At 47.9% G+C, this 26,671-nt stretch overlaps 1 protein-coding gene across 1 annotated transcript; it reads left to right on the forward strand.

Moving 5' to 3' along the window:
- Window positions 1–1,581: 1,581 nt before the first annotated feature.
- Window positions 1,582–25,640, forward strand: LOC147888575 (uncharacterized). Its single transcript, XM_087392589.1, has 5 exons — window positions 1,582–1,767; window positions 1,864–5,307; window positions 7,530–7,656; window positions 22,564–22,665; window positions 25,228–25,640. Exons 2-5 carry the CDS (start codon window positions 1,880–1,882, stop codon window positions 25,294–25,296), a joined length of 3,726 nt encoding a protein of 1,241 aa, XP_087248715.1. The 5' UTR covers window positions 1,582–1,767; window positions 1,864–1,879; the 3' UTR covers window positions 25,297–25,640.
- Window positions 25,641–26,671: the final 1,031 nt, after the last annotated feature.

A 26,671-nucleotide genomic window follows, 5' to 3' on the forward strand; every position in this document is an offset into this window, starting at 1 on the left:
ACAATCATGGCAAAATGGTAAAGGAGGGGGAATCCAAGATAGACAAAAAAGGAGCAAGAATCCAAGGAGAATTCATTGCATGTTAAAGGGGAATGGTTTCCTTTATCCCTTCACAAAAAAGTAGCATGCAAAGGGTATACACTTCAAGTTTAAAACTTGTGGGGGTTTTGATTACAATTAGGTGAAAGTAGCGTTCAACAAAGCTTTCTCCAAAAAATGGTGAGAAATTGGTACATGTGATGAGAGTAGATGCAAGACCCCAAAAGCACACAATATTCACTCAAGGGTAATGGGTCTTTATCGCAATTGAAAAAAAGTGTGCACGTTTAACCTTGAGTTTTGAATGCATCCCCTCAATTAACAAATGGAATTAAGACAAAGGATTAGGTGTCCTACACCATTAGGCAAGGATTTTCCTCATTCAATGAGATAATTTCGTTAACAAGGAGATAACTAAAATAGGTTCAAGTTACGACCTCAAGACGTACAACCTTAGGCTCTGCTATCCCCTACAACCTTGGGCTCTGCTATCTTCCTTGAAGCTTTAGTCTTCTACAATGCTTCTCTCTTCTTAGATCTACTCTAATAAGTTTGTCTTCTACAATGCTTCTCTCTTCTTAGATCCTTTCTTTCCTCTTCCATCTCCATCTATGACATGAGAGAACTAGGGCAGATACATAGCACGGAGTGGAGCCCGAAATCCGCCCAACTTGTGGGCAGCCAAAAACTTCGTGGCACCATCTCGCATGGGTGCACCCATTGGTGCACCCATTGCAGTGAGATGGTAGGTGAGGGTCATCAATGAAATCACCATTTCATTAATTGAATTGCATTCATCGGTTGTGAGATTGGCAAGAACTCTAAGGACGATGGGGCTTTCCAACAAAGAATGATTGGCTCAATAGCCTCTTGGGCAACCAAGCCTCCTTGCCTATGCTAGGGTGGGACATGGACTCTAGCATGGCAAAGATGGAAAAACCAACTTTGGCGGAGTGTAAAGTAAGATTCTGTTTTGCTGGTCCGCAACATTAAGGCCTAGTTTAGACGAGGGCGGTAGTGAGAATGCCTTTTCGGGGGTTAGGGCCCATTGTGTGATGTTCAAATGGGGGCGGATGAAAATTGGAGGCATTTATTGTCATTTTCTTGATTGGATAGAACCATCTCGCCAACGTATTTGTCTTGATAGATGAAGGGTTTCGGGCGCTGAGCGCAGCTGCCTATCGTCGGACATAGGCCCATGAGCCAACGAGAACACGCCTCGTCAATTTGCTCAGGAGCGTTCGCCCGTGGCTGTGCAGAGTTCACACGAAACTGGGGGTTAAAAATTTTCAGAAGGCAGATTTTTCGGTTAAATAATAACTAAACTCCCTAGAATTCTGCCGATTTTACAAAACGGAGAAAATATTTTTGTGTAGGTGCAAGTGAAAATGCTAGTTTTTCTTGTAAAGCGAGTGGTGACGTGGAAGGCAAGCGGGAGGGGTGATGTGGCGGCCATGTGGAGATGGGTGACGTGGAAGCCACGTAGGAAGGGGGTACTTAAGGCTTAAGCAGAGAGGTTCTTGATGCAGAGGCTATGGCGATGGCCTGCTCCAGATGCATTTTCTCGGTTCTCTGTCCAATTAGGAAGCTCAGCTATGAATTTTGATCCTCCATGCCTATTCCTCATCATCCATTAGCACATCCGGAGCTTCATTCCGTCCCTCGCTCTCCTCTCCTTGCTTTCATCGCTGCCCGTGGTATCGGCTGACGCATTCTCCCTCGGAGACGGTAATTCCTCCTTCGTATCTTATCCTCGCCGTTTTTTGATGCACCTAGCAGCTTGCGCAATCGGTTCTTGCTCTTATTGAAATTCGTTTTGCGAAGTTTCACGTCTCCGACAATGTCTAGCCCCGTGGGAGCTGAAGCCCTTCTTGGGACCTTCGATGAGGGGAACCTCCCTGAACGAGTCGAAAATCTCTTTGGGGGTATGGATGAGGGGTTGCTGATGGCGCTTGGGAATAGTGATATCGACAGCATTTGCGAAATGCTGCAAGAGCCTTTTGAAGACATGGAGCGCCGAATCGTCGTGTCCACTATGGTGCAAGAAGCGGTGGCTAAAGGATTCCTCAAGGCGCTTGAAGAGGAATCGTGCAAACAATTAGCTGATAAAGACATCGAGATAGGCCAGTTGAGGGATAGCTTGAAGGAAAAGGATGCCGCTGTGTTTGACCTAAGGAAGGTTTTGGAAATCAGGGAAAAAGAATTCTCTGCGCCGGGTCCAGGAGACAATGTGAAAAGATCCAAGCAGGTGTGGGAATTCTTGCACGAAAGTCAGCAGAAGTGGCGAGAGAGCGAGGCTCGTGTGGAGGAAAAAGAAAAGGAGCTGACCAAACTGGCTGTCAGTATGGTCGAGATGGCTTCAATTTTGGACAACGAAAGTAAGAGAGTGGCACTATTGAACAAGCAGCTGAATGATTTGCGGGAGCAAGATTCAATGAGGATGAATCAGATTTCTGCATTGCACGAGGAAATCGACAGGCTCAAACAAGAACACATTTCTTCCCACGCAAGGTTGAAAAGGCAGGGCCGATTGAAAGAATTGAAGTTTGAGGAAACCATGATGCAGATACAAGCAGAAAAGCAGAAGCAGAGTCTCGAAATAGAGGATCTTGTAGCGGATAGAGAGAACTTGTACAAGACGCTGGAAGAGAGAGACACGGCGATGCTTGCTTTGGAAAACAATCTTGCCGACAAATCACGGGCTTATCAGGACGTGGAAGCTAAATTGACAGTAACGACCGAGGAGGTGAATAGCTTGTCGATGGGGGTGCACAATACTATTCGCCTTTATGAAGCGCGGGTCGAAGAAGGGAAACTAATGCAGGAGACAGAAAGGGAAGTGTTCACGATCTTGTTGGAGAATTGGATGATTCGGACGCGCTCAGAGCTTGCGCAATGGGCAGAGCAGAGCGGGACTTTGCACTCTCAGCTGGAAACGCCGACTATTCTGGAGCTTCAATCACAACCCGAAGATGGTGGAGGTGATTCCGGTGCCTTGAGAGACGATACTCCAAGAAAAGATGACAGTCTACAAGAAAAGGATAGAGAGAAAGAGGCTTCGGCATGGGCTGGTACTTCAGAAGAATTAAGTTGGAAACTTGAGACGGAAGCAATGATCTTTCAGCTAGTTGCAGAGGGCTGGCACAAAGAGGTGACTGATGCGTTATATAATGTGACCCTTGAGCTGGCCTTGAAAGATGAAGAGATCATTGATCGTGACAGAAAACTGGAGAGTCTGCAACATGCCGTGGAGGAGTTGGAAAGTAACTGCGACACCTTGATGTCCATTTGGTTCAGGACCCAAAGTGATCCAAAAGGCGAAAGTGCAGCCCAACCATTGCTTGAAGTGAAGGGTGAAAGACAAGGTTTAATGGATCTCACTGAGCTTCCTAATGTGAGGGAGGGATCAGGAGGGCAGGAACAAATTACTGTTCCAGGGCTGGACCTCCAGGAGGAACTTGCTGCAGAGCAAGTTCGGCATGAATGCGAGCTTGAGATCATTTCAGAAATCTTAAAACATACATACGAAGGTCCTATGGACATTTCTATGGATTCAACAGCCACTACAACTTCCAAAGCAGAGGCAGACAGTCGGACAGCGAAAACTAATGAAGCTGAAGATCTGAATGAAGACCTCAAGGCCTCAACAAGCAGTTTAGAACAGCTAGAATCTCAGCTTGGGTCTTTTTTGCAGCTTGAAGCTTTCAAGCTTGAACGGATAAAATCTGGTTGTTCCACATCAATTGCCAAATGTGAGTTCAAGCTGGATACCTTGATGGAAAGCTTAGCTAACCAGGTCAACGAAATGAAAACAAAAATTTCGTTTGTACAAGAAGCTATCAAACAGCAGGAGTGGAAGCACAACATTGAGGATGAGATCCTGGTGCTGGTATTATTGGACGCTGTTGAAGAGATGCACAGGAAAGTAGAAACGGCAGGTGTTACACAGCGGGTGCAAAATATTCTGATGAAACCGTCCGCAAGAGACTCCGTCCTTGAATCCAAAAGTCCTGTGGATGTCCTACTTTCACCAAAGGCTGTGGGCCACCATTTAGAATCTCGGGATGAAATTGCCAAGCTAAGTCCTTCCAAAAGTCTGGATTTTCAATCAGGGCTTCAGGACAAGAATAAGCTGCTGCTTCTATTGAAGAGAGACAATGAAGAGTTGAGGAAGGAAAAAGCTAACTTAGAACTAAAACTGGATGCGAGGACAGAAGAATTGTACGGTTTGAAGAGATTGTTTTGGAAAGAGAAGGAAATCTGGACCTCCAAACTGTCTCCGCCACAAAGAAAAGAGGTGGAAGCTCTCTCAAGGTCCTCCTCCCCATCTTTAGAGGAGGAGCTGAAGAGATTGGAAGCAGCCAAATTTGATTCTTTAATCTCCAAGCTCAGAGAGGAGTGGCAAAATGAGAGGGCGGGTCTTTTGGAGGCAAACTTGCAAAAAGAGATGGATATGAAATACATGGCAGCAGAGCTTGCAGGGGTTGTAGAATCGTCGGCAAGTAGTACTGCAAGAGTGGCTCGCCTATTGGCACAAATTGAAGAATTAGAGAAGGAAAAAAGCAATCTCTCTCTTGCAAGAAACAACCAGGAGTCTCTATTTTCAAGGTTGAAACAAGAGTGGCAGGCAGACAAAGAACGGATGGCAAAAGAGCTTGCAATGGTTGTCGAGAAAGAGAAAGGCCATATCACAACAGAAGCGCGCTTATTAGCGCACATTGCAGAATTAGAGACTGAAAGGGAAACTTTGATTCTTGAAAAACTGGACCAGGAGTCTTTATATTTGACGTCTAAGCAAGAGTGGCAGATTGAGCAAGGAGGTCTTTTAGACAAGATCTTGGAAAAAGATAGTGCTGTGAAGGATTTGATGTCAAAACTTGCTGCACTATCTGAAAAGGAGAGCTCACTTGTGAAGCATATTGCACAGCTGGAAACTGAAAGAGATTGGCTGATCACTGGACGGCGACACAAGGAGACTTCTGCAACTTCCTTGTTGGAACAGAGAGAAATGGACCTGGCCTTGGCCATCAAGGAAAGAGAAGAGGAAGAAAAGAGGAGGAAGGTTTTAGAAATACAATTGCACACACTGAGGCTTGAACTAAAGGGTTTACAAGGTTTAAATGAGGAAGTGGCTTATCTTAAAGGCAAGCTGGAGTCAGTCCCAAGGCAATTAGAAGTGAAATTTGTGGAGCAGATTAGTCAGTCTGTAAAAGCATCTCAAGAGTTTGAGCACAGGGTTACTTACAAGCTACAAGAAAGAATTGGAAGGTATGTTTAGACTTGGTAATTGCTAGCTACATATAGTTAAGAAATTTCTTTTCTTAAGTTTTGTTTGGCAATGAACTTGAAACGTTTGGCAGAAGGCAATGTGTACCGGCAAACATATTGTGATAATCAGCAGCAGGCAAAGTGCACAAGCATAAAGTCTGCTTTATTCTTTCTTTAGTTACTTTTTGGGGGGGTTTTGTGTAATGCTAAAATCTTGGAAATTCTTCTTATAAGTGAGACTGTGAAGACTGGATTTGATTTTTGCTTTGGTCTTTAGGTCGAGCCTTCACTGTGACCTGAGCCTCTGGAGTTGTAATTGAAATTGTGTTTTTTTGGTATGGAAGTGGGAAAAAGTTAAAGCTAGTATGAAGAAATGGTTATGAGATGAAATGGAGGCTAGCACTTTGAACGTGGATGAAACACTGGGATCATTAATAAAAATGAGCCTGGTGGTTATGGAACCGAACCCTAGAGGAAACCTATAGGGACCTAAACGTATAGAGAATATGACTCCACTTATAGATATTATAATGCGCACAAGTAACACTGAACGCTAAGGCCAATCATTTCCTCAGAGCACTGACACTAATGTGGCATACATCTCATTCATACCTAGCATTTTCCCTTTAATGAGATGTTGTTTCTCTTTGCTTTTAGCCCAGAGACTCCATGACCCTCACAAATTTGTCTTTTGCATTGAGCTTAGGAGAGTTGAAACAAGCGTGAGCCTGACCCCTAGTCCTACAACTGTCAGCTTGTCATTGTGCTCTTTCCATGGTTTTGCAGCCGCCTTACCAGTAGTAGGGCAACACTTGGCTCACTAATGCGGCTTTCTTCTGTACCTAATCAGTCCATGTTTGTGGAGCTTTGGTCTGATTCTTTGGCTGGTCTATCTTGCTGTGCATTTCCAATTTTAAAGTGTTGCTGCATTCTATCCTCTTGTGTTCACAGAGTGAGTTAAATCTAGAGAGCTGTGAGATCCCTTTGGTGCAATGTTCCACTGCTGCCGTATTCTTTGACATGGTATCAGAGGCTTTGCATGCCGATCCCCAACCTTTTGGTGAGAGAGGTAAGCTGGATGGTACCAACTATCCACTATGGGAGGTGAAGATTCAGAGCCACCTATTGAAAGTGAACATACTCATAGGTTGAGAAATTCTAGTTGAGATAGACTTCAATGAAAATAACTTGTGAAAATAATGAATAGATCAGCATGAACATAAGGGCGAGATTTAGTGGACTACTCACAAGTTAAAGGTCCAAACAATCCTTGAGTCAACATAACACGGCAATAATGTCCTGCAGGGGTCTGATGCCATAGGATCACTTGTGAAGGTGATGTCATCATGTTCCTTGCGCTAATGTGCCTCAATGCATTGGCATCCAGATCCTGATGAACAAGGGAGATACGTCACCCAAGGCAATGGTACCAAGTGAGGCCTCCAATGTGTATACAGGCCAAGATGCCATAACTCCCAGGACTGTCCTAGGTCACTGTCCTAAGACAGCTCAACCATTAAATTGCACGTGGCGGAACTCATCCTAATAGCCAAATGCTTGGCATTATTCTTGATAAATTGTCTCCTTGGGACAAATGCTCTCAGTATATCTTCCATTGTCTGATTAACTCTCTTAGTGTGGCCATCTAATTCCGGATGATTGGCTGGACTAAAACTTATTTTAGTATCCAATTTCCGGAATACGTCAAGATTTTGGGGAGCATGTGTCACAGACAGGTTTTCCTTGTTAGCCTGGGGACATACTGAGTGAAAATGGACGATGCCAGGATTGATTTTTGTCTCACATTGAGAAACTTATGGATGGACGACTGCTCTATCACTGAGAAGTAGTCTGTGGCAGTACACAGACTGCAGCTTTAGAGCAAGAGCACCCGTTAGGTAGGAGCACAGATAAATGGTGGTGCGAAATGTATAATCACCTTCCTGGATCCTGGTACCTTCCCAATCATCATCTTAAGTTTGACTTCCCACATCATCGAACCAGAGACACTTGGATGTAGGAATAGAACAAACCAGAGACCCTTCGACGTAGGAGGAAAGCCACACATCTGTGGTTTTCTTTCAATGTCAGGTTTTGATTCTGGTGTATACTTGCGTGGGTTTTTCTTCTTATTTCCTGTGGTCTTTTCCTCAAGTGACTCTTGCATGGTTCACTTTCTATGTAATGAACTTCAAAATTAATATAGTGTTTCCAATTGGCAGCTTGGATGGAATCAAGGAGAAATGCCGCTTGCTTAAAGGTTACTTCAAATCTTGTGCCACCAGGGAGTCTCACTACAAACAGAAACTTGCAAAAGAGCTCAGTAATCTTCAAAAAGCTGAAGCTGAGGTCTGCTTCCTTCTCTAAGTATATGCGTTGGGGTTGTGTAAGTGAGCATGCTAAGATAATAACGATGCTCGAAATGGTCGTTTTTGTGGAATGAGATCAAGTTTCTCAATAAATTGGCTGCTTACCATGTCGCAGTGTTAACTTTTGTGTGCTAATTGCTATATGAGTATAAATCTTGTGAGTTGGAAACTTTATATGTAGATCCTATGATTCTATGGAACATTCATCCTGTAATTATAACTCATTATTCTTAGCTCTAAAGTTTGAGTTTCAACATGGCTTTAGAAGAACGTACTTACTTTTTTGTGTTAGAAGCACTGATGAAAGTTTGGATGGTCTGCATCTCATGGTTGCGGGTTTATCCTTTTTGTGGAGTACAGCTAAGCTACATTGCTAGTTACGAGTACCAAGATACATGCTTTTCAAAATGCAACAGGGATTTGGCCAAGAGATTAGCATGTAGACACAAATGTGTGTCTGAATGAGCACAAAAAAAAACCACACATCAAAGGACAAAAGAGGAGGGAGATCCCTGTCAGTGGGCCATCCAATCGGGTGACCATCTGAGTGAAGGAGCCGATGTGTGTTGTCTGTGGGATCAACTCTGTCGGTCGGCTAAGGATAGAAGAGATGATCTTGGCTGATAAAGTGGATCTGGATTTGGTGAGAGATTGCGCCATTGAGGAAGGAAATCAGTAATAGAGTGCTGCTGGTGCTCAGCTTAATTAGTTTGTCTAGGCCTCATCCTTTGTAGTCTATAGGAGGTAGCTCTTTATCTGATGAGTGCTACCGTCACTCTAATGGTGATACAACACTCCCACAAGAGGGCTCTGAGCTTGAACTACCACCCAGCCACGAGTTTATCCAAGAAAACCCGTCATCCATCTGAGAGACGTCTCCCTTTCTCTCCCCTTCCTTGGAGTTCTCTCTAGAAAACTCCCCCTAGCGCAGTGCTTGACATGTGGCCTTTCCACTTGGTGCCATGTGTCCTCCCATGGCTGACTCCTTCCTTGAATCCCTCTCTTGGGCTACCCTTTGCACCTTCTACTAAATGCCTAGGCCTAGGCGTGACCCTAGACTCCAGCCTTCTAGGCCCCATCCTTTGTAGTCTATAGGAGGTAGCTCTTTATCTGATGAGTGCTACCGTCACTCTAATGGTGATACAACACTCCCACAAGAGGGCTCTGCTGAGCTTGAACTACCACCCAGCCATGAGTTTATCCAAGAAAACCCGTCATCCATCTGAGAGACGTCTCCCTTTCTCTCCCCTTCCTTGGAGTTCTCTCTAGAAAACTCCCCCTAGCGCAGTGCTTGACATGTGGCCTTTCCACTTGGTGCCATGTGTCCTCCCACGGGGGACTCCTTCCTTGAATCCCTCTCTTGGTCTACCCTTTGCACCTTCTACTAAATGCCTAGGCCTAGGCGTGACCCTAGACTCCAGCCTTCTAGGCCCCATCCTTTGTAGTCTATAGGAGGTAGCTCTTTATCTGATGAGTGCTACCGTCACTCTAATGGTGATACAACACTCCCACAAGAGGGCTCTGAGCTTGAACTACCACCCAGCCACGAGTTTATCCAAGAAAACCCGTCATCCATCTGAGAGACGTCTCCCTTTCTCTCCCCTTCCTTGTAGTTCTCTCTAGAAAACTCCCCCTAGCGCAGTGCTTGACATGTGGCCTTTCCACTTGGTGCCATGTGTCCTCCCACGGGGGACTCCTTCCTTGAATCCCTCTCTTGGGCTACCCTTTGCACCTTCTACTAAATGCCTAGGATGGTGATACAACACTCCCACAAGAGGGCTCTGAGCTTGAACTACCACCCAGCCATGAGTTTATCCAAGAAAACCCGTCATCCATCTGAGAGACGTCTCCCTTTCTCTCCCCTTCCTTGGAGTTCTCTCTAGAAAACTCCCCCTAGCGCAGTGCTTGACATGTGGCCTTTCCACTTGGTGCCATGTGTCCTCCCACGGGGGACTCCTTCCTTGAATCCCTCTCTTGGGCTACCCTTTGCACCTTCTACTAAATGCCTAGGCCTAGGCGTGACCCTAGACTCCAGCCTTCTAGGCATATGATTTGCCAAGCACTGTCGAGTCCTTTGGTTTCCTACCTCGCCATAAATAATTGTAGCCCTCATGACTACGGCTGACGTAACATTCCCTTCCCTAGAAGAATTGTTTACGTCCTCAAAAACAAAAGTGGGAAACCTCCTCTGGAGATTGCTTACCCTTTCCCATGTTGAACTCTTTTCAGGTCTATCTTTTGACTTAACAAGACACTCTTGCCATAGTGTATGTCGCGCTCTTTTTTCTTGTCTATCTAAAATTTTTCTGGTTCATGTAGTAAAGTAGCAGGTTCAATGAGTTCAACTAGGACTTCATTCCGAATGAGATTGTCATCATCTCCTAATTTTCTTTTTAGCCTACTTACATGAAAAATTGGAGGCACTCTACATCCCTTTGGTAAGGCTAATATGTAAGCAAGTTCTCAATTTCTTTTAAGTATTGTGAATGGTCCACAATACCTAGGAGACAACTTTGGACATTTACTTGTCTTAAGGGATTTTGAAGATTGAGGTACCTTGAGTTAGACTTTCTCATTTATCAATCTTCTACAGTGGGGGCTGCATAACTTCTTGCTCTATCTTGAGCCCTTGTGATGCTATCTTTAGTGAACTTAAGCATTTGATTCATATCCTCAAGAAAGTCTTTGGCTGCTTGAATCTTCTCTTTTTCGAGTCCCACTACAACTGGGGCTCTAGGTTGAAATCCATACATCATCATGAATGGACTACTGCATGTTGCTGAACGTTTGGCACTGTTATATGTAAATTCTAATATGGGCACAGAAGCTCCTGCGAGCTCCCTCCCCCTTCGTTCCTCGTCTACCTCCCCCTCGCATGCTGCGCGGCCCTCCTTCTCCTTCCGTCAGCTGCTGCCGCGCAGCCAGCCGCCCCCCGCTCCCCCTCTCCTCAGCCTCCGCTCCTCCGCCCGTTGCTATTCCCCCTCTCCACGCCACGCTCCCTTCTCCCCGCCCCGCCTTGCTCCTTTCCACTCCGCTCCGCTCACCTCACCCCACCCCGTCTCGACCCGCTCCGCTCCACTCCGCCCACCCTCTCCACTCACCTCACCCCGCCATGCTCCACTCCACTCACCTCACTCCGCCTCGCTCTGCTCCGCTCACCTCACCTCACCCCGCCTCACACCGCTCCGCTCCGCTCACCTCACCTCACCTCACCTCAGCCCGCCGCCTCGCTCTGCTCCGCCGCTCACCTCACCTCCCCCTCTCTTTCTCCTCCTTTTCCCCCGCCACTCCTTAGTCCCCACCTTCTTCCCCCCTCGCTTCCCCTTACCTCTCCCCTTCCTCTCCCCTTCCTTTCCCTTCCCCCACCTCGGGAGTTCGCAGTTAGTCAAGCGATATGGCAGCTACGTGCCCAAAACCGGTGGCCCAGACGGACCTCCCCCTCCATCAGCCTATCGCGTTACATTGACAGAGCACCAGGTCTCCTTGGTGAAGCAGGCCACCACGGACTTCTCCCAGACATCAGTTTATGGGAGGGTCATTGGCTACTCCCCTTCACGAGTAGACATCAGGGACTGGTTGCAGTCCACCCTCTACCTCGAGGACAGTCACATTGAGGAGGTTGCACTCATGGGACGTGGCATTTTCTGGCTTAAGCTCTCCTCAGCACAGGCTGCGAGCGACATGGTCAGGCGATCCCCTACTTCTGTGGGTGGGAAGATCATCCTCATGGTCTCTTGGTACAGGGGATTCAGTGTAGCGGACTTCAATGCCCGCTTTCGCATTCCTTGCCACCCAGTTACCCTTATCTTCCCAGGTCTCGCAACCGAGCTCCACCCGATCATCAAGGACCTGGGGGCGCACTTTGGTTGGCCTATGTAGGACACCTACGTTGATGCGGCGGCAGCCCAAGGGGTGCCACGTGTCAAAGTGGCAGTCCTTGATCCAGAGAGCATCCCCTCGGAGTTCGAGATAGAGACAGACACAGGTGTGGTGACGCAGCGCATTCTGGTCACTGGTCGCCCAAACCAGTGTCTGAGATGCCATGGCTTCGGGCACCAGGCTCGCTCATGTCCTCGCTTCGCGGGTATAGAACCTCAGAAGATCCCCGTTCAGGCAACTCAGGATACTCCGCTCCAGTCAGCGACATCCCCTCCCGAAGGGGAAGGCTGGACGGAAGTCAAACGAAAACGGAAGGGCAACAAAGCAGGCCCCAAAAAACCTTCCCAGCTACAACCAGAGCCCCCTCAGATGGTCCCTACTCATCAGCAGCCCGGTAAGGGGAAGGAGAAGGGAAAGGAGAAGGTCAGCCGGCCTTCCCCTCACCCCTCACCCCGCCCTCCCCCCTCTCCCCCCTCCTCCTCGATTCTCCGACCCCCACCCCCTCCAGTTTCCCCCCCCGCACCAGTGGTTTCCGCTCCACTCTCTTCCTCGAGCATGATCCAGAAGGAATCCCCCCCTCCACCTGTGCCACCTGCAGCCCCGAAGCCAGCACATACCTCACCCTCGTCTATCCCTCCGGGCCCGACGGCGGGGATAGGCCCTTCCCCACAGGTGGCCAGCACCCCTCCCTCCGGTTCAGACTCCTCATCTTTGTCCCCAAGCCCAAGGGCTGCTCCGAGAGCTCTTCCATTGGAGTTTTACCGAGCAAGTCCTTGGGACTACTTGGATGCAGCGGGTATTGGCTCCTTTCCCGCATGCCTAGACATCAGCATCTTCTTCCTCCGCAAGGGGGCGGAGGGTAAGGTGTCCATTCTGGCTCCGCACGATGGTCCTAGCTATTCCTTCACTATCTCCAGTGAAGGGAATGAGCAATGGACGAACGAAAATGTTTGGGAGACGATACAAGACCAGACCCAGGAGCAGGTGCAGGACTGGATTGGTAGCAGAGCAGCGGAGCTTCTTCAGCAGCAGTGGCAGGAGGGTGATGTTCGTCTGCGTTGGCGCCACAACGCCAAACGTTTCCGCCTCCTGGTCATTCTTAGACCACCGTTGGAGTGGGCCTACGCGGAAGGGCTTCGCCCCTGGAGGACTTCAGAGGTTGCGGGCTTCTACAACATTTCCTTGGCAAAGGCGTCGAGCTGGTTAGAGAGAGCTTACCACCACGGGACGAAGGGCCTTTCCCCTCTGCTGAAGGTTTTAGAGGATGGGTCCGATGATCCGGCGATGTAGAGTCACTGGAGCGAGTGAGACTGTCCCTAGAGATTTTTTGCCTTGCGGCTGGAGCAAAAATCAACTGGCATAAGTCAGTTGGTTTTCTTACGGATCCGGGAGCCAGCTCACAATGGGGTATTTTCCTGGGGTTTCGCTGGATCCCTAGAGGACAGACGACACGTTACCTGGGATTCCAGGTAGGCCTGGACATCACACCGGCTCAGCAGTTCTTGTCGGTCCTAGCCTCCATACGACGGAAGCTTGCTTTCTGGAGCACGGCTCGGCTTTCCTTGGCAGGCAGGGCCCTTGTGGTCAACCAGGTCCTTCTTGCCACTGCTTGGTATGTGGCCTCTTGCTGGTGTTTCTCGAGGTCTTGTGTAACCCAGCTGAGGAGATTGGTGCGGAATTTCCTATGGTCTGGTTCAGACGGTTCCGGCACCACCAGAGCTAGGGTCGCCTGGCAAACGGTCATTCTCCCCCAGGCAGAGGGCGGCCTCGGCATCATAGATCCAGAGCTGCAGAGTCAGGCACTTCTTGGCAAGCTAGTCATCCGCGGTCTAACCCTAGGAGGACAGACGTGGAAGCTCTTGCTACAGCATGGTCTCAGAGAGGGGGTGTTTGGCAGCCTTCTATCCGATGGATCTTCACTTCAGCTCCTTTGACTCAGCCCCGTTCCCCCTTCCTCCGTAGCCTCATTTCGGTCTGGAGGAAGTTGCGACACAGCCTTTCCCAGGTTCCCCCTAGCTGCCGAGAGGAGACAGACAGACAACCCTTGATCTGGAGCAGCCAGGTGACAGATGATACAGGTCGTCAGCTTGGAGAGAGATCCCATATCCCTTGGGCGCTCTGGGCGCGTGGGCCCGCGCGCTCACTCCGGGTTTGGAGGGACGTCTACAGTCAGCTGAGCCCAGGCGAGCTAGCAGCAGCAGTAGGTACGGCACGTGGGATCCAGGCTCGACGAGCGGAGATTGATGCTGCCATCCCTGCAGGTTGGAGGATTCCCGTAGACACCGGACAGCTCTTCCCGGGAGATGAGAGGTGGCTAGGACAGTTCACTCCATGAGGCATTCCTTTGGTGGTGCTAGGCCTCAACTCGGACTCTTCGGTACACTTCTTCTCCATCACTGATGACAGTCGCCTACAGAGCAGAGAGGCCGTGATCGACCCCCAGCTTCCCTGGCAGCGACTTCGCATTGTAGGGCTGCAAGGGAAGACGTGGCATATAGACCCCCTGATTATGCAGGACCAGGATTGGAGACTCTGGATATGGGAGGGCCGTTCCTTGTCAGAGGTGGAGTGGGACCCAGGGGAGTGGCGTTGGCCACCATCGGAGACCTCAGAGAACCCTACCCCCTTGTTTTCTTACAGTGCATGCACGGGTCGGCATGCTCTTGGGGCTCTCCAGCGTGGGCTATCCACACAGGCACATAGATGGTATGCCCAGGGGATATCCTTGGTCTTTCTTCGCACTTTCTGGAAGACTCTTTGGGCTAGCTGGCGTCCGAGGAAGATCTCCTACTTCCTTTGGATGGTGGCACACAAGGGGCTTCCAGTTGGCAGCTGGCTGAGACAGATGGGGCAGGAGGGGCTTTGCCAGATGTGTTTTCAGGAGGAGTCGTCCCTGAAGCATTGCCTTTGGAGCTGCTCGCAGGCGCAGACGGTTTGGAAGGGAATCATGGGGATCTTAGCTAGGGCTACACCCGAGCTAGGACCGATCACTTGGGGAGCCGTTTGTTGGTGCAGCACTGAGCCGGGACAGCACTTGGCCTATGAGTTCTCCAGACAGGATCCCGTCTTTTTCATCACGCAGGCCACTTGGGCATACATGGACAGCTTCCCTTGGCATCTGACAGAGACAGATGCAAGAGCGATGCCTCGGCACCCAGTTTGGGAGATCATAGGGAGCATCGCAGGCTGGCATATCTGGACTTCCAGATGCGCGCAGACTGTAGGAGCTCAGACCACTTCTACTACCCAGACCCTAGCAGATATCTGGAGCACGATCATTCACACGCTCAGGGTCAGTGGGATCAGATTCAGGGAGAGTCCCGGGCAGGGAAGGAAAAGAGACGACGTTTCCTTCGCGAATGGGACCACCGGGAGTTATTCTTCCAGCACGCCACTCAGAGTCTCCAGTGGCATTACGCCCCTCCACCGTGGCTGTTTGTCCACTCTCCGATGCCCTAAGAGGCTTGTATTTAGCATTTCGACTTCTCGGGCTGAATCCGGTTTGTGATTACAGCCCGTTGGCCTTTAGGCCTTCTTGTACTCTCGCTTTCAAGTAATATAACTAGCACTACTTTTTTGCGAAAAAAAAAATTCTAATATGGGCAAATACGGTTCCCAATTAGTTTGTTGTTTACATACATATACTCGAAGCATATTCTCAATGAATGGATTGACCCTTTCAGTTTGACCATCACTCTGTGGATGATCTGTGATGCTCATATTTAAAGAAGTTTCCAACCTCATAAACACAACCCTCCACAAATCGCTATTGAATTTGCTATCCTGTTCATTAACAATACCTACTGGTAGCCCATACAATTTATAAATATGCTCCACAATAGCCTAGCTGATTCTGAAGTTTAACCTTTTCATTGGTCGGAATAAAATGAGTCATCTTGGTCAATCGATCCACAATTACCCACACAGAGTCGTGCCCCCTCTGTGTCGTAGGTAATCCAACAATAAAATCCATGGAGATACTTTTCCATATGCCAAATGGAATCTCCAATGGGTGTAGGAGACCTCCTACCTTAAGGCATTCAACCTTATTGACCTAGCATTTCAATACATAATCTTGGAAGTCCTTATCTATTCCAAGCCAAAAGAATTGCCTCTTTAGAAGCGCATAAGTCTTCAGAATTCCCGGGTGTTCAGCACTCGGACTATTGTGACACTCAAAAAGAGTTTGGCGCCTAATGTCAATATTATCCGGGACGCATACTCTACCCTTGTAGAGCAGGTAGCATCTTCAATAGTATACTTTTTTCATTTGAGTCCTTTATCACCAAGCTTTGGTGTGTCACCATTTCCATGTGACTCCTCAGTGAAAGCTCCTCGATTAATCGGATCCCTCCTAATAGTTGCTTTCCATATTTCAGAAAATCGAGATCAAGCTCACTTTTTCTTTTAGGAACTCTAGGAAATCATTCTGGAAGTGAGTAAAACTCAATTCATTAACAATTGGCATTTGGCTCAGCAAGTTTGCTACCACATTGAACTTCCTGTTTTGATATGTCAATTGTATATCGAACTCTTGCATTCTTTCAGCCCATCTAGCTTTTCTTCCTGTAAGCTGTGGCTGATTGTAAATCCACTTAATGCTTTCTTGATAAAAAATGATCTCAAATTGGGCACATATAAATATTACCTTCATTCTTCAAAGCATAGACTATAGCATAATCTGGCCGACCCAAGCTACTGCAAAACCGCCCTAAAAGGGCTCTCATAACAAGGGGTCCCTGGCCCACAAAACTAGGGCTTTGGCCCTCACTTCAAGGGTAGATGCCCTCCTATATATACAGGGTCCAGCCCCCCCTCTGCCCTGCCATTTTCTAGGCATGGTAGGCTGGCTGGAACCAGCCCTATACCTAGCCGACCAGGCTGCTGGTAACCCCCGCCATGTTGCGCCTCTGCTAGGCCCTTCTCCAGTGCCGTACATACCTGTACACCCTGCAAATGTCAGTGCCATGTCATTGCATCCAAGGATCTGCACAGTCCAGTACAGCCACGCGTTATCACCCGTACTAGAGACGCTGCTGTTCCGTACTGTTCCTTCAGGGATCCTCTCTTGGCTGTGAGGTGCTGCCCATGTGGCAGCCCCCTCCCCCTCTCTTCTCTGGGCATCTTCTGCCCTAGGTCTCCCTCCCTCACGCTCTCCTCATATGCGGGGTTATAGATGGGGAGGTGACCTTTCCAGCACCCCCTCTCACCGACACATCTAGGCCCAATGCCAACATGTCGAGATGACGGTGCTCTAGTAACTCACTGGTTGTAGTCCTCTGGAACATTTCAGTGTCGAAATCTTTTCCTGGCTTTTCATCCAGTGGCTCATGCTCGACCAGGTCTAGTTCGGCTTTCGCACACCACCCTGGTACACAGGTCCATCTCTGGTAGCACCTCGTGGCACCACCTCCTTCAGTCACGTTTCCACCTTCGTATTCGAGCCATCATGATCTTCCAGCTGTCCCCTCATAATGAGTGAACAACCTAGAGTCTTCCAGCCACCATGCTCTTAGGGTCTGTTTCAACTCGACCTTCCTTTGGCAAGGTTTGCAACCAATGAATATTTCCAAATAACCTGGACTCTCAAGCAGGGAATCCACCCCTCGTCGACCCACATCTCAATGTCAGACATCCTTAGTGTGGTCGACATCTCTGCTGCTAAACCACACAGCAAAGTTAACCAGACTCAATCTTCAGTAGACCAGAACTCTGAATGCACCTGACTGAACTCGAGTCACCCTCCTTCTCGCAAGGGTACTATCCTCCAGTCGTGGAAGTCGATTTCCAAGAGCTTCTGAATCAGGGTCGTCCTTCGGCAAGGTCCCTGCCTTCAGACTCCCACACCTATGAGCCTCCTACTTGGGCTCTGATACCATGTTAGAAATTACCCAACAGAGGGTATGCACAGCGGAAGACTGATAGTATTGCCCAAGAGCTCACACAGTGTGGTGTGGGGTGTGGAATCACAAACTTCTTAACTTAATGTGCAAGCCAATTAATAGACAATGCTCAGAGACAAATATAGAAGCAACTCTTTATATTTCCGTCCGTCCACAAAGTAGGACAGGATACAATACCAAAAGGTTCTACTAGATGTCAAGCAATTCTAGATCTCTAAGCCCGTGTGCTCCACCTCGAGTGTATGTAGGCTCTCTGTCCGGAGTGGTTCTCTCTACCTTACTGCCTGTAGATGAAACTAGATAGGCAGCAGTTACTAGCTCAGTCTGCAGCTCTCTGTAGGTCTCCTTCACCTCCTGGGAGTAGGCCCAAGAAAGCCCTAACTGCTGCTCCTGTCTGCTGTAGGTTTGCTGCTCTAGAGGATGTTTGCATGAGGCACAATGGCCTCCTTTTATAGGCCCAATGCCTGCCCCAAAAAACTGACCAGCAGGCTTAATCTGGCCGACCCAAGCTGCTGCAAAACTGCCCTAAAAGGGCTCTCATAACAAGGGCCCCTAGCCCACAAAACTAGGGCTTTGGCCCTCACTTCAAGGGCAGATGCCCTCCTATATATACAGGGTCCAGCCCCCCCTCTGCCTTGCCATTTTCTAGGCATGGTAGGCTGGCTGGAACCAGCCCTACCAGCCCTATACCTGGCCGACCAGGCTGCTGGTAACCCCCTCCATGTTGCGCCTCTGCCAGGCCCTTCTCCAACGCCGTATAGATCTGTACACCCTGCAGATGTCAGTGCAATGTCATCGCATCCAAGGATCTGCAGTCCCGTACAGCCATGCGTCATCACCCCTACTAGAGATGCTGCTGTTCCGTACTGTTCCTTCAGGGATCCTCCTCTCTTGGCTGTGAGGTGCTGCCCATGTGGCAGCCCCCTTCCTCTCTCTTCTCTGGGCATCTTCTACCTTAGGTCTCCCCTCCCGCCCCCACGCTCTCCTCATATGGGGGCTTACAGATGGGGAGGTGACCTTTCCAACATTCTTGTAGGTTTGTAGGATGTGGCCATTCCAATATGGCCCTTACCTTTTTGGGATCCATACGAATCCCTTCTTGGGATATAATATGTCCCAAGTACTTCACTTCTTTTCCAAAGAATTCACATTTGGATTCTTTTGCAAAAAGAGAATTATCTCTAAGCAATTGGAACACTTTTCTTAAATGTTTCAAATGCTTTTTTTCTTGTTTTACTGTAGATGAGGATATCAGCTAAAAATACTAGGAGCAAATTTTCCTAAATATGGCCTATAAGTGTCATAAAAGTTGATGGAGCATTTGTTAGACCAAATAGCATTACTTTAAACTGATAATGCCCGTACCTAGTACGAAATGGTAACATCCTCTTGTCTAATTGCTAGTTGGTGATATCTTGACCTTAAGTCAATTTTAGTAAAATATTTTTCCCCAAAGAGCTCATCAATGTGAGGCATAGGATAGTTATTTTTTATTGTGATTTTATTTAAGGCTCGGTAATCCATGCATAAACGTATAGTGCCATCTTTTTTCTTTACCGGTAAAATTGGTGATGACCAAGGTGAGTTACTAATGAATTTGGCCCTTCCTAAGATATTCAATTAATTGTCTTTCGACCTCACGTTCTTCCATATGACTAAGTCTATAGGGTGGTTTACAAACATGGGTAGATCAGGGTTAGAAGGAGAGTCCAATTCGGCACGAAGCGGCTGCTGAGCCGCTGCGTCCCTCTTGGCTGCCCCGCTGCCCCGTCCCGTCCGCCTCTTCCGTCCCCTTTGCAGTCCCCTCGCCCTCACCGCCGCACTCCACCTCTACTGCCTCCTCCCTCTGCTCGTTGTGCCTTCGCCAACCCCGCCCACTCCACCCCCGTCACCTCCATCCCCGCCTCCCGTCACCTCCGCCTTCGCCCTCGTCATCTCCGTCTCTTCTGCCTCCCGCTTCCTCCTCCCCTCCCCTGCCGGCTCCCCTCCCCCACCTTCTCTCTGCTCCCTCGTCTTCTCCTTCCTTCTCTCCTCCCCCCTTCTTTCCCCCGCTCCCTCCTTCCTTTCTGCCTCCCCGCCACTTCTTCCACCTCCTCACCTTCCCGTCCCCTCTCCTCTTCCTCCCTGCCCTCCTCCTTCCCCTCTCCTCTTCCTTCTTGTCCTCCTCCTTCTTCCATTTCCATCCTTTCCCTTTCCCTCCCTCACCTCGCCTCGTCTCTGCCTGCCCCTCTGAAGTTCTTCCTCACCCCCCCTTTTTTTCCTCTTCCTCCGTGCGGCAGGAACATTTGTGCTTGTTAAGGAAAAAGAAAACCTTGGTGGTGATCCTTGGTGTGGCCAGAGGGGCTCTATGGCAGCACCCTCGAATCCCACAGCCATTAAGGTTCTTCTTTTCCCAGCTGACAAGTAGCAGGCACAACAAGCAGTTCAGTCCCTCCAGGACAAGGCGCTCGTGGGCATAATTGTGGGCCTCACGCCTGCAAGGAGACAGGTACGAGAGTGGATCCAGGCGAGCTTGGCATTAGAGGATGACCACATCCAGGAGGTCACCATCTATGAAAGAGGCGTATTCCTCATTCAACTGAGCTCCCCGGACACTGTCTCAACACTCGTGGAGCAGAGGCCCATCCTCCTTGGCCCCAATCTAGTATACCTCTTTCCTTGGTACCATGGCTTTACAGTGGAGGACATGGACACGACACACCATGTCTCGTTTTTCGGTTACGCTTCGCTTCCCAGGGCTCCCCAAGGAGTATCGAGCCATCCTCCCCTCCATTGGTCGGGCATTTGGCATCGTGCTCGAGTCCTTGCCAGAGTCGGCCGCCTCAGTTGTAGCAGATGATGGAGTCTCCAGGATCAGACTGGTGGTTGAGAGCCCAGAGTTCCTCCCAGAGTTGATCTTCCTAGAGACCCTCGAAGGGGGCACACTTCACTAGCGAGGGGAGATTTCTGGGTTACCAGGCCAGTGTCTTCGGTGCTGACAATGGGTCACCTAGCCACATATTGCCCCCGTGGCCATGGCCAAGCGCCTCCCCCCCCACCCCCACATAGTAGGCAGAGCCAGCAGACTAGAGTCCCACACCCTCAGACAGGAGCAACAGGAGTCTTAGACCCCTGGGTGACCCCTTCAGAAGGGGACTGGACCCAGGTTAAAAAGAAAAAGAAACTAAGCAAACAGGCTCGCAAGCGCCGAGAGATAGGGTTGTCGGCGAGGCACTCGAGGAGGAGGAGCAGCAGTAGGAGCCCTTACGTGGGGATACACCTCCCTCAATGGAAGGGGCCACCGCCTAGCCAGATGATCCTCATGTGATGGAGGCTCAGTGTCCGCATCCACCCCTGCATCAGCAGCGAGCCCGAGGAGTTCCTGATGAGGCGATGGCGGACGTAAGCCAAACAGTGACTGAGGAGGAGCGGATCCAAAGCCCGGCGAGCCTGATCAGCAGGGGGAACCTGTGATCGCCCCTATTCCCCCCCCTCCCCCTCCCCCTCCCCCTCCAGATCCTTCCCCCCCCTTCCTTCGCACTCCCTCCTCCCCCCCCGGGTTTCCCCCGCCCCCTCCTCCCCCCCGCCTCTCCTGCTATGATCAGCGTCACCACCTGTCCCCTTCCCTCCGTCCTCCCACCTCCTCTCGTCCCTGCCCCCCTCTCCACCTCCGTAGCAGGTTCCTAAACCTCCCTCTCCTCCCTTGCCTCGACACCCCTGCTAGTAGGCAAGGATAAGACGAGGTTCCCTTTTGTTCCCTCATCGCAGCATCAGGCCCATTCAAGGAGGGAGCCAAAGGGACGGGGCTCGTCCTCCAGGTCAGCAACTCCCCACTACAGCCTGGGCGTCCCTTATCGCGGGACTTCTGGAGGTTGGAACCCTAGAATTACCTAGAGATCTCGGACTCTTATCCTTTACTGCTGGAGGTAACGCTTATGGTGTTGCAGCCACAGAAGGGGGGTTTGATCAGCGCAGTGGGCTCTTAGACACACCCCGTTTGGAGTTTCCAGTTTGCCTCCATAGGGTTGGAGAAGTGGAGGTGTTTGATGCTATTATGGGAGATCAGATTTCACGCATGATGGACGAGTGGATGGGAGCACAGGGACGGGATCTTTGGTATGCCCATGGTGCAGAGGTGAATTTTCAGCTGAGCTTCACGCGAGAGGACCGCGAACTTTAAATGCACCTGACTGAACCTGAGTCACCCTCCTTCTCGCAAGGGCACTGTCCTCCAGTCGTGGAAGTCGATTCCCAAGAGCTTCTGAATTAGGGTCGTCCTTCAGCAAAGGTCCCTGCCTTCAGGCTCCCACACCTGTGAGCCTCCTACTTGGGCTCTGATACCATCATAGGATGCCAGGCTTCCTTCCTGCCTACTCCAGGCCCTTTGCCTTCCCAGAGGATAGTGTATGGGAGATGGTGTCCAGCATCATTTCCTGGAACATCTAGGTTGCCCACTGTAGTTTTGTGATGGGAGGCCATCAGCTTTCCCCAGCAGCCATCCTAGTCACCATCTGGCAGGACATTATCTACACCCTGTGTGCCATCAGGTCTAGGGCAACTCGCCCAAAGGCGGGCATTTCTGCAAGGCTTGGCCTTTAGGTTTCCGTTATGTTTGGACCGAGCAAGGCATTCGCTGGATGTATAGACCTTTCACCCTTGTTGTTAGCCCTGCTCTAGAGATTCCCTAGGCAATGAGCTGGGTTCTCTGGAAACAGGCTGGTTTTTCTGACAGCCAGTTTCCTCCTTTCCTCCCTTTTGGACTGCTGATTTGTATGGTTGGTTTTTTGAAGAATCAATACAAGGTTCTTTTTTTTGGGGGGCAAAAGGTATTGACAAATTGAGAGCATGGCCAAACATGCCTTACAAGGAATTCTGAAGGAGACATAAATAAATTTAATTTTTGTTATGGGATGGACAGATCCTGGTTCATCCTGCAGCTCCATGTGTTCTGGTTTATGCTTTTTCAGTCTTATCAATAGTCAATTCCAGCTTATTTGCATCTTTGAGAATCCTGTCTTTCGAGGCATGCATGGATTTTGTTTTGCAGGGCAAGTGATATGCCATTTTGATTGATGAATTTTTATTTCGAGGCCTGAAACTTGTTTGTCCCTGATCGGTGGTTCCAGGTTGATTTACTTGGTGATGAAGTCGATTCTCTCTTGAATGTGTTGGAGAAGGTGCACATAGCATTGCACCAATATGCTCCAATTCTTCAGCATTATCCCAAGGTAAACTTATTTCTGAAATTATCTATGGAATAGCATATAAAGCCAGCACTAGTCTTTATCTTTGCAATAAAAGTTGTCTATCATGTTATTAAGAAATGGTAGAAGAACTCTAGGGAAATCTCACGCTCCAAGGGAAAGATCCCGAGCTTCCATTCAAAATTATAATGAGGCTGCAGGTAGGTGTGTTGAAGGATGTGGAGAGGAAAATGATTTTCATCTGCCAAGGATGGCAATAGTAGAGAGCGGCCATTGGGCACACACACCAATGGATGCTGCAGAACACAATGGGTACAATCAAGTTGTTTGGCTGTGGAATATAAATTTTTTAAATCGAGAGCTACCATCAACCTTGCTAGTAGCTGATCAACTGGTGCCATCAGGGAAGCCAACCTCACTCTCAAATTTGTTAAAGTATACACGTCTACATAAGCCGGTTGTGGCTTGCCCAGGGAAATGGTAAGCTGAGTGTAAATGTTTCTGTGTGATTGTTCTTTCAAAGGGGAAAAGGGACCAAGAAGGGGTGCTCATCTTGATGTCTTGATGATAAGATGTTTTTACCATAGTAAATTCAGCAAGAGTGGGTGAATAGTACTGTGGTAAGTATGTCTGTGTCAAAAGTATTGATCAAGGTTTGTTATGGCAATACCTAGAGATCTCAGGTATTGTAATTGCAACCTGCTAGCAGAGTTTGGGAATTATGAATGATTTGTGGAGAATTGAGGAAGCTAGGAAAGTTAGGATACGGTATTTAACTTAGCTGTCATGTGAGCAGTGAGTAAAATGAGCATGTGAGTCATCTCTTGGGTGAGACAATAAAAGAATATGCTACTGAACTATTTGTTGAGAGAGTTAAAAGGGTGAATGAGTGGTCACTCATCGCAACTCCTGGAACAACCCCTAATCAACTGCGAATTTCCCAGACAAGGCCTTGGGCAAATTGTGATTTGTATTTTTCCATAACCTCTGCAATAATTTCTTGATTGCCTTTGCTCTCCATCTCCTTCACCTTTCTTGCAAGAGCTGCAACCATAAGTCTGAGCTCTCTCACTTCTTGCTGTAGAAAGTATATTTGCTCTTGTGGATCAAATCCAATCCTCTGCTTGTAGTGCAATGCATAGGGGCTGGGTGTCGATATGGAGGCTCCAACGTCAGAGTAGGAGGGCTTTCTAATTGGTGTAGAGGCAAAAGTCTTCATCTTCGGGAGTTCCATAATGGCGTGTGCAAACTTTGATGTGCCCTTTTGTCGACGCTAACCCCCAAGCTAAGCCAAAGGGCTCAGCTCAGCCTGGGGTGAGGGAAAGGACTGTACGGAGAGGTACTATGGGGAGAGAGTGTACGATGGTTTGTCTAGGCTGGTAGTCCATGAATCCGCTCGACAGTCAAGCCTTGCTATTTCTATCATCATTACTCTTCTGATCCCCCTGATCCTCCTCTCAATAAAAAGAGTGTGTCTATGTGGTATTTGAATGTCATATTGCAGTCTGTCAATAGGTAGTTTGTGTGTCACATCATCTCCAAAACGGAGAACCTTGGGTATGTTTGCGTTCATGGCTTGTCACTTTTACATTTTAACGATGCACATGGTGGCTTTCTTGCTTGAGTTGCCACTGTAGGTCAATGGCATTGTCTTCCACGTGTTGCTTGGGACAAGACACACTTGTCATAACCTCCATGAATATGCTTTCCTAGAGCAGACTTTTAAGTTGGGTGTTAAAGCACTGAGGGAGCAGGGGGAAATCCATGTCTTTCAAACCCTCCGTGATAGCTATCAATTGCTCAACATCTTTGGGCTTGTGAGATGGCGTTCAATGGCTCTCTGTTACCTCATATTTCTTCTACAATATCTCCGAAGCTGCATCACCATCGTCTATCAAGATTATATAATTCTTTCTCTTAATCTCTGTTTAGCCATTGACATTGTATCCTTCCCTCAACATTTTCCATAGCCATTTGCCCACAAAGTTGTTCTTCATTTTGAAATTCAACATAGGGATAATTTTTCACATACAGCTCCAACTCTTTTGCATGGGGCTCAACCTAGATGTAGGCATTTAATCGAAGCTTTATGGCTGCTTTCCAAAAGTGCCTGTGTAGTAGTTAAAGTGTTTGAAACGTTAACTAACATCTGTCCAAAGGATTGTACTTTTTTAGGAAAGGTACATCAATACATGCTTGTTTTAATTTTTTTCGCCCCTTGAGGTGTGAAGGTGCATGGGGAAACAAGCATGGTGGGGGATTAAATAGATTAGACTACACTGAATAGTGAGGAGAAAACTTCTATGAATGGGGACATAACTTCTGGCATCATGCATATTACATATCGCTGTATCAAAAGTAGTTTCAAGTCAACACTTGAGAGAAATGTCAGACTAAAGAATTAGACTACAGTCAACTGCCTGCCTTGTTTTTTTTTTCCCCCCTTGTAAGATTGGATATATATTGTAGGGTATATTACGAGATTGGAATGTCCAACAAAATGAGTAAGAAAGTAAGTAGTGGCATTTAGTCAGAATTCATTGTTGTAAATTTCAGCACATATTCTTATGTCACTTACGCTTGTAGATGATGGAGCTCGCAAAGCTGGTAATGCAAGAGATTCAGCTTCGCATTGATCCTAGATATGGGATGTGATTTGCTTAGACAGTGTCTTCCCTATGCAAGAGAGTCAAAGCTTGGAGAAAGCTCCGTGTACGTGTGCGGCTTTTTCTAAACTTTCTCATGTAAATTTCATTTTTTAGAAGGCATTAGTTGTACATAGCCAGAGTAAATCCTTTTTTTAAGTTATCATGTTTGTGGGTATTGTAAATTTAATCTTTATGCATGTCCATGGATATATCTGTCCCTGGGGTAATTCAGCTTCATCTTGCATGAGGTTTGATAACTGATCAGGCAAACTTATTCATGTTACCCACGTGAAACACCAATATTTGATTTCCCGAGTCCAGAAGTGTGTGCCTTTGTATGCTGAAAGGTAGCCCCAGTTGGACAAAAAACATTTTTGAATAAATTTGAAATCTTGTTGAGTATCTAAAAGAAATTGGTATGATAAAGTACGGGCACAATGCTTCAAATCTTGAGAATGTAGGCTTAATTTCTATACCGTGATTGCTTGTGGTTATAAATGCACCCTCATCATTTTAGAAACGTTGGAAAGCATCCTAGGAAGTTGGAAATATCTTAAAACTGTAGAATCTAAGGGAAGTGCCCTTATCTTGTAGCTTTCTTGGGACGTTCTTTTGTTTTTGTATTGTTTGCTCTTTGTTTATCATACGGGCACAATGCTTCAAATCTTGAGAATGTAGGCTTAATTTCTATACCGTGATTGCTTGTGGTTATAAATGCACTCTCATCATTTTAGAAACGTTGGAAACCTATACTTGCAAGTTGGAAATATCTTAAAACTTTAGAATCTAAGGGAAGTGCCTTTATCTTGTAGCTTTCTTGGGACGTTCTTTTGTTTTTGTATTGTTTGCTCTTTGGGGATGCTGCAAGAGTCAAAGCAGCTCACCCTCTCATCCCTTTTTTTTTGTGGAAATTTAATCCTTATTTTTTTTCAGCTCATTGCTTTTGCATCGCTTTGTCATTGTGTTGTAGATTTCTGAACATATCCACTTTATCTTGTACTAGTGAGCTTATACTACACACTTTTTTTTTTGGGGGTGAAATTCATGTCTTCATATTACAAAAAACAGTCACCTAAAATGGGGGATAGCTAGAAGATCTCATTATATGACAAGAATGCAAGATAGTCAAGATCACGTGCATATAGAAAGATTATTGCATGATGCCAAGGAGAACTGATATTTAGCCAAAGATGGATCACCAAAAATCTGATGGTTGTGGTCCTTTGATAGGGTCCAAGTCTCCCAATAGCAAACCCAAGTAAAGAAATGTTTATACCCCCGTCTGATAGGATGCAAACCAAACAGCTAGAAGTATTTACCAAAATGAGCACTAGGGAGTGTGCTTGAAGCTACTATTGTGTAAAAAACAAAAAATCACGGGC

The sequence above is a fragment of the Dipteris shenzhenensis genome, chromosome 21 (assembly GCF_047967505.1).
Source record: "Dipteris shenzhenensis isolate YYH24624 ecotype China chromosome 21, Dip_SZ_1.0, whole genome shotgun sequence".
In the NCBI taxonomy this organism is placed as follows: domain Eukaryota; kingdom Viridiplantae; phylum Streptophyta; class Polypodiopsida; order Gleicheniales; family Dipteridaceae; genus Dipteris; species Dipteris shenzhenensis.